The 8,479-nt window shown below is 31.5% G+C and overlaps 1 protein-coding gene across 1 annotated transcript; it reads right to left on the bottom strand.

Moving 5' to 3' along the window:
- Window positions 1–5,379: 5,379 nt before the first annotated feature.
- On the bottom strand, window positions 5,380–8,479 carry LOC139425664 (uncharacterized). The gene is made up of 4 exons (XM_071181069.1): window positions 8,341–8,479; window positions 7,783–7,932; window positions 6,493–7,269; window positions 5,380–6,203 (listed from the first exon to the last, which is right to left on the bottom strand). Exons 1-4 carry the CDS (start codon window positions 8,477–8,479, stop codon window positions 5,380–5,382), a joined length of 1,890 nt encoding a protein of 629 aa, XP_071037170.1.

Below are 8,479 nucleotides of genomic sequence, written 5' to 3' on the forward strand. Positions count from 1 at the left end.
AGCTAATTATAATATAAAAGTTATTTTCTGATTTTAATAATTACCAAATATAATTTTATCTATGTTTACACTTAAAAAGTTTGTTAATCACATATAAAAGATAGTCAAGATTGTTGGATCAAAGATAATAAGTTAGAATACTCAGATATGTTTTATTCTATCAGTATGCAAAAATATATACATCGTAAAAATATGGTTTATTATAACTGTGTCTAATGGCTATTAATATAAATAATCACTATATAACTGTAACTTTATCATTTTCACTTATCATTGTGTACTATTTTTTATGTTAAACTCAACTAAATAATTTTATCATATGATGTTTTAAAATTGTATTTCTAGCACTACAGTATACTCTTGATAATGTGTGTTGGACTCTAATGTAAAAAAAATTTTACTTTCATCTAAAAACATGACTTTATTTTGTTACTGACATATGAAGTACAAAACACTTTTTTTTTTCATTATTTCTCTGTTGGCGAGAAAATATTTTTTTACGATGAACTATTTTGTTTTTCATAACTAAATCACAAGTTTATTATTCACCCTATGATTAAATTGTAAACAATCTCCTTTTTCTTAGTGATTTGAAAAAAAATCGTATGGAAAATGTTTCTTCTGAAACGCTAGTGAAATGTGTTGATGGGAAAATATAAATAAAAATTAAACATGAATCTGCATGATAACGAATCCAACGTTATATAAAAGAGATTTGAGTAGCTAGTACATAAACAAAGCATTCAAATAGAAATATATGCAATTTTTTCAGTTTATTTACAATCATTTATCATATTTAACTATTTATAATATTACAATAAAAGCTATTAATTTCATATGTAATTTATTCCATCATAAAATCGACATCTTCAAGTTATCCATAATTGCCTTGTCTACTTTCATATTCATTGCAGAAAATCAAGAGTATACTGTTTTTGGTAACGAAACCAGTAACTGTAAGTTACTTTGTGATGTTGATGATACAAATGATCGTTTAATAACAAGTGTATTGTAGCGATCTCAATATTGAAAATAACTACTTTTGTAACTTATTTATTTGGTTTGTATAAGTTTTTCCTCATCTACGATAATGCTAGCATTTTGTGACAGATTGAACTTGATAAAATTTAAAGATACTGCTTGTATGATTTTGAAAAGTATCTTAATTCCTTCTCTCATTTTGATACTTACCTTCATTTAATAAAAATACAAAGAAATAAGGCAACTGTATATGTGTTCATTATTCGATATCAATATTTCGTTTAAATAGTTTCATTAATAATTCTAAGTAGTTCTGTTAATAATTGTTCTATTCTAATTGTTCTATTAATAATTAAAAGTAAAGCAAAATATGCTTAAATAACGCCCTATAAATTGTGTGGAAATATTTTTTAAAATTATAAAAATTTGAGTTTTTTTTTTAATTATGCTGACAGCGTTAGAAAAAAGTTTTCATTTTCTTTTTCTTGTTTTAATTACTATATTTCAGGCATTACTTTAAAGTTTTTGACTAAGTTTGCTTTATCCATTTTCAACATCTCAACTATTATTTAAAGTAAAATGAAGTTAATCAACTGCAAAGTCCTTCGTACTTAAGTCGAATATTTGATTGAAACAGAATACAACATTTTCTCAATCTGCTTAATTCTGCAGTACGGAGAGTACTTGTCCTTTTTTTTCCCCTTCATTACAGGTTCTGAAGCCGTGGTGGCGCAATGGATAGCGCACTCGCCTCCCAATGACGACACTGTCCACTGGTCGATACGAATTCCGCATCCGGCTTGCATCGACCACAGTGCTGACGTAAAATATCTTCAGTGGTATGCTGACCCTGGATTAGGGTCCCCTTGCCGTCAGAATAACTGTGGGAGTTTTTAGAGGTTTTTATCTCCATGTAACGCAAATAGGAGTTAGTTCCGTCAAAAAAGCTTTCACCCAATACTTGATCCAGGAGCTCCCTTGTCTTCTGGATTCGGTTTAAAAATTACAAGGATGTGGAGTTGAACACTGGTGGTAGTTAACTCAAAATTAGGTCGGCTCTGATCAACCGATGGTTATAAAATCAAAAATTATAGGTTCTTGAAATTTCTCTGAATTCCAGAATCTGATTAAGTCCTTTTTCAAATTTTTTGTACGCAGAATGCTCGAGTTTTATAGATAGATCAGTCATTCCTGAAGAATTTTTCAGTACTTGATTATCATGAAAGTTTTATTCTAGGGAAAGTTCTATCTCGAGCAGACTTCGCGAAGCTTTATGACAAAACTTAGCTTGCGCAGAACTGAAAAAGTAGTGATGTTGCATTAAAACAATTTTACCTGGTAAAATAAGACATTTTGGAGAAAAATAAAAAGTATCCTGATATTCAACGATTTTGCTAAAAATTGTGAATAATGTGGTTTTCTGCATCTTTGCATATTTTTGTCTATGTCTGAACATGCAAATTTATTACTTTTATTTAATTTCATAATTCTAAAAATAAAAAGGTTAAAATTTCTTTTAACTTGGCGTTTTAAAAGGATTTCTGAAATAAGAAAGTGGTATTTTTTTTATAAAGAAATTAGTTCTTTTTGAGCATTTATTAAGTAAACTGCCTTAACAGGGTTCGTACGTGCCTTAAAAGAACTGAATTTTCAATCACTGAAATTAAACACTCTTAAAAGTTTAAAAGTCTTTATTTTTTTCTTCAAAAGAAAAAGTGCTTTTTTTTCTTCTTTTTAATACAGTTTTATATCATTATCTATAACATATGTAAATCCGATTTTTTTTTTAATACTATTACTACGACACTCGAATTTGAGTGATCACTCTTTAATACGGTCGATTTCCTCTTAAATTTACGCTGTTGGATATATTAAGTTTTTGCGCCATTTTTCCATACGGCTTTTCAAATTGCAATGTTTTAGTATGTTGTTACGACACGCGGATTTCAAATTTGAGTTATTTACGTACTTGATTCCATTGTTAATCCACATGGTTTATTAAATTTAATGCCTATGATCAGATATTTTTAATTACTATGGCCACCCACCATGAAAACCTGGAATTATCGGGGAATTTTTTTACACTGAAAAAATCAGTGAATCTTAAAGAAAAGCTGGAATTTTTTTTTCTTAATTTAAATTATTTTACCATCCGTTATACCCATTTTTATTAGACTGAAAATTTTCGCCAAACAGTTGAAACATCACCAACTTAGCAATACGTTGCTTGCATTAAAATTTACCCCATTATAACCCTGTTAAACTAGAATGCCCCATGGATGCTACATTAATGGAGAATTTTTTTTTACTTGTACATGCTTTACTGTTTTTTTTTTACTTTTGACTAAATGCTTTAGTATTTTTAATTTTATAAAATTTTCAAAAAATTGGATATAATTTAATAATAGATTTTATATTGCACTCTTATTCTAAAAAGCTTTTGTACTTCCATCCAATGAAATTGGTGAATTTTTTTTTCTCCAAGCAAAGCCAACCAATCACTCATTTTCTTACAATCGCTAACAGCAATCGATGTTTGTCGACAAATCGTTGCATTGATGATAATTTACTTGATCTTATTTTAACATTTTATTAAAAAAAATTTCTTTTATGAACCAACTATATGTTAACATTTAATTTTACTGTTTTGTTTGTAAATGTTTAATTTTTTATTCAAAATTCGAATTATGTAGTTAATCATAATGTCGAAAATTCGTAAATGTTGCTTGCATTCCAGAGATGATATTTCCGAAACTGTTTCTCCTTTTACCCTAAAAAGCTGACAAAAAGTAAGGAATGTATGGTAAACATGTTAAATGATGTCTAAATATGGAATATAAATAAATTTTATTTCTATGTGTTTATTAGGAAGATGGAAAACGCAATTATTTTGCACTGTACAGGAACAGGTTTATAGTTGGAAAATTCTACAGTAAGGGTCAACTAGATGACCAAAGTTTTAAACTTAATATTTTTACCATTTTCAGGGTAAGAACTGCAGACATATTGTTATTATGATGAAATCAAACGCGTTCAAAGGTAATTTTAAAATAAATTGTTTAAAAAATTAGTCGTTACTCAAATAATAAATCGTAACAACATTGTACCAAGGAAATGTATCAAAATTTGAAAAACCATGTGAAAATGGCTGTAAACGCGATCGAAAAACATTGATGAAATATATACATACTAGGGGGCAAAGCCCCCTGTTCGCTACCGCTCACCAACCCCAATGATTGCTTCGCAATAATTGTTTTTCTTGGCAGAAAACAGTTTTTCTACTAAAGTTAAAAATATTCACTTAGTATCTATGTACTAAAAGGAATTCTGTTTACTTACGCTCTTGCGCCTCTACTTCCCACGTCCAAATATTACTGTCTATTAGTATTATAAACATTTAGATCTCCTGATGAACAGAAGTGATTTTTTTAATTATCATTTTTTTTAAATAACATTTATATTCTTAATACATTACATTGATCAAACAAATTTGATGAGTTCTCAACCGTAATTTAAAATTTTCGCTAATAATAGCAGTACTGAAAAATAACTTTAAATTAGGGATACAAAAACATTTAAGGGAAAACAATACCTTTACAACTTTTGTTAATTTTATGCTGATGACAACCTAAACAATATGGAAATGAATGGGGGAAAACTGGATCCTACCACGTGATTTTCTGGCCAATAAAAATGCACCGACAACAATGGAAAACTGCGACACCATCATTAGAATTTTATATATAGTAAGATATATTTCATCTCATACATTCAAAACAATCTCTATTTTCTTTTACCTGATGCTGTCGCCATATGAAGTCTAATAAATAAGATTCCAAATGAAATAACATTTCCAAAACGTACGTTTACCAAGATAAAGTTTCGTTATTTTTGATAAAATATTTCGCTCCTGAAAAAATAAAATTGCAAATCCGAAAGACGCATTTTCGTAGCACTAAAAAATGGCGTTAAAAATCAGCAAACAACCAGCAACAAGAAATCCAAAAGATGATATCCGGGATTATTTGATGATAATTTTCTATAGATTGGTTTTCTACGTCCGATTATGAATGCAAAAAACATGAAAGTTTTTTATTTTAATGTAAGGAATTTTCAGAATTGTTTTTTTTTTCTTTCTTAAGCATTCTTTATTTTACGTTTTTTAGTTTCTAAATAATGATTTTTATTGAAACTTAAAATTTTTTGATAAAAATTGTCGTCAAAAAACTTTATTTGCGACAATTCCAACAATATTACTACTATTACTATACTAAACAATAACCATTACACAATAAATTTCACATTTTACATGATTATGAAAAGTAATATAAAGTTTTAAAAAAATATTCATTTAATTGGCAATAAACAAATCTTGGAAATGGGCCTCCTTTGTTTGTTTTAATTCCTTTCCCGGGCCTTTCCCGGAAAGACCTTCACAATTCTACCAATTGGAAAATTACCTATGGCCAAATTATCTTCCTTTATCAAAACCATATCTCCAATTTTAATGCTTTGTTTATCAATGTACCATTTCGACCTTTGTTGCAAAGTTGACAAATAGTCTTTGTGCCACTTTTTCCATATTAATTGCACGAATTTAGTGGTTTTGTGCCATAAACTCAACCTATTATCAGATACATTGGTTACATCTGGTTCAACAATTGATGTGAACGGTCTTCCGATCAGGAAATGGCCTGGAGTGAGAACGCTCAAATCATTGGCATCTGAAGATAACGGGGTAAGCGGTCTTGAGTTTAAAACTGACTCAATTTGAGTAGTTACAGTCAAAAAATCTTCATAAGTTAATTTCTTATCACCCACTACTCTTTTCAGATGATATTTGAAGGATCTCACTCCAGCTTCCCAGAGCCCTCCAAAATTCGGACTCCTAGGTGGCAAAAATTTCCATTTGATATTTTCATGACTCATATAATTACATAAACTCTTATCAGGATTTTTAACTAAGCTAAATAATCGCTGTAACTCATTATTACTCCCAACGAAATTAGTCGCATTATCTGAGTACAGAATACTGCATTTTCCTCTACGCGAAAAAAATCTCTTTAATGTAGCTATAAAAACTTGAGAGCTCAACTCTGTCACAAGCTCCAAATGAATCGCTTTTGTGACGAAGCATACAAAAATCGCGACATAAATCTTTTGAAAAGTACCTCTCCGTTGGTTCTTGTATTTAATTGTAAATGGACCGCAAAAGTCCACACCTGAAATGACAAATGGAAAGTTTTGACTCACACGACTTTTCACCCATAAGATCACCCATAAGTTGATCACAAGTTATTGGTTTAGCTTTAAAGCACGACAAACACTCACGAACTACTTTTCTACAAATAGATCTGCCATTGATTGGCCAAAATTTTTGCCTTAAAATAAACAATAATGTTTGAGGTCCAACATGTAAATGCTTAATATGATTACTAATAATTATCAACTTTGTTAATTTATGTTTTTCTGGTAACAATAATGGGAATTTTTTGTCAAAGCACAAATTACTATTGGACAAACGTCCACCTACTCTTAAGAGACCTTTTTTATCAATGAAAGGACATAAATTTCTTACCTTACTCTGCTTTGAAACTTCACCTGTAATTTCTAAATCTCTGATTTCCTTGCTGAACTCCCGTTTCTGCACTAAACTTACCAATTTCAGTTCAGCTCTTTTGAGTTCATCTGAAGACACAGACCCAGTTGATGTGTCATAAGTGCTCCGACAATTATCGATGAACCTATATACAAAACTTAATACACGAATGAGCTTACTATAATTATTACTAACTTCCAGAAAATTATCAAGAAAATTACTATTATCACTAATAAAACAATTGAAGTCACTAGATGGTTTAAATTTATTAGAAAATTCATCTTCAATAACTCTGGATGGATATTCACTGTTACACAAGAAATTTGGTCCTTCAAACCACAATCTACATTGTGAAAGTTTATCAGGATCGAGACCTCTGGAGATAATGTCTGCAGGGTTCTCAGTTGATGGTACATATCTCCAACTGTCAATGTTAGTTAAGTCTTGAATCTGGGATACACGATTGGCAACGAAAGTCTTAAGTAGAAATGACTCCTTACGTATCCAAGAAAGCACAATCATACTATCACTCCATAAGTAGATGTTAGATATAGACAAATCAAGAGCTTTTATCACTTTTTTCACTAATTTGGCTAGAAGCAGTGAGGCACTAAGTTCTAGCCTTGGGATGGTTACTCTTTTCAAAGGTGATACACGACTTTTGCTAGCAATCAATTTGATAGTCGCTGCTTGTCAATTTTTAACACACTTACAGTAAACAACAGCACCGTACGCAACCTCTGACGCGTCGGCGAATCCATGAATTTCAATCATGTCAGCTCCCTCTGTAAGTATACATCTATCAAATTCCATGTTGTTAACACTCTTTAAAGCTTCGACAAACTTCTTCCACTCTTAGATTTGTTTCTCAGGTAGTTCTTCATGCCAGTCCAGTTTTAAAGACCATAGCTGTTGCAAAAATATCTTTGCTTTTGACACTACTGGTCCAAGCAATCCAAGGGGGTCGAAAAGGCGAGCAATTGTGGATAAGACACAGCGCTTCGTAACCTTCGAGACCTTTCTATGTGATACACTACAGGTAACTTTAAAATAAAGACTATCTTTCTTCGGACTTCAGGAAACTCCTAGCACTTGAGTTCCGTCACAGTTACTAAAATTATATATTTCTTCACCATCAGAAACTAACGCTGCGCAGTTGCTATGCCATTTGTGGAGTTGCATGCATGCATTTCCTAAAATACCAATTAACTGATTTTTAAGTTCCTTTGCAGTTGCTAAATTATCAGAGCCGGTCAACACATCATCGATGTAGAAGTCATTTTCAATGACTAGAGCAGCAAGAGGATAATTTTCTCCTTCATCAATAGCTATTTGCTTTAATGTACGAGTTGCTAGAAATGGCGCACACACCGTACCGTAAGTGACGGTATTCAACTAGTAGGTTTTGACAGGTCCTTTCTCTTTTTCTTTCCAAAGAATACGCTGCAATTTTCTTTGGCTTTGGTGAATTAAGATCATTCGGTACATTTTCTTTATGTCTGCTGTGCAGGGGCCCCCATCAGGGAAGGTGGGCGCACGATGCGCCCACTTAAGGCTTGGGGGGGGGATTTTTACACTAAATAAAACGAATAGTTTGGGGGGGGATTTAGAATTTACCCAAGAATGCGCCCAAGAGCTTGGAGGCGATGGGGCCACTGCTACTGTGAAGGCAGAGACATATTTACGGAACCTTGTTATGATGGAAAATAAATCACTCTGAACTATGCCTCCATTTAATTGCGAAGAATTTAAGGAATTACCAGCTGAGGTAGGATAACTCGCATTAAAAACAACTCTTAGGACAGTTGATTGCCTATCAGGGCGGTAAACTCCTAAATGGGGAATGTAGTAAGTGGCTTCTTCCTCCTCATCATCCGAAATTTCTGACATGTGTCCCAT

This window comes from Parasteatoda tepidariorum, chromosome 5 (assembly GCF_043381705.1).
Source record: "Parasteatoda tepidariorum isolate YZ-2023 chromosome 5, CAS_Ptep_4.0, whole genome shotgun sequence".
Taxonomy (NCBI): Eukaryota; Metazoa; Arthropoda; class Arachnida; order Araneae; family Theridiidae; genus Parasteatoda; species Parasteatoda tepidariorum.

Bases quoted from the DNA above. Each gene is read 5' to 3' on its own strand.
- LOC139425664 (XM_071181069.1), bottom strand. From the start codon at position 8,479: ATGGGACACATGTCAGAAATTTCGGATGATGAGGAGGAAGAAGCCACT. The intron at 7,270-7,782 runs GTATTTTAGGAA...AAAATTGACAAG, and splicing joins ACTTAAAAATCAGTTAATTG to CAGCGACTATCAAATTGATT. The intron at 6,204-6,492 runs GTAATTTGTGCT...TTGTCATTTCAG, and splicing joins AGGTGGACGTTTGTCCAATA to GTGTGGACTTTTGCGGTCCA.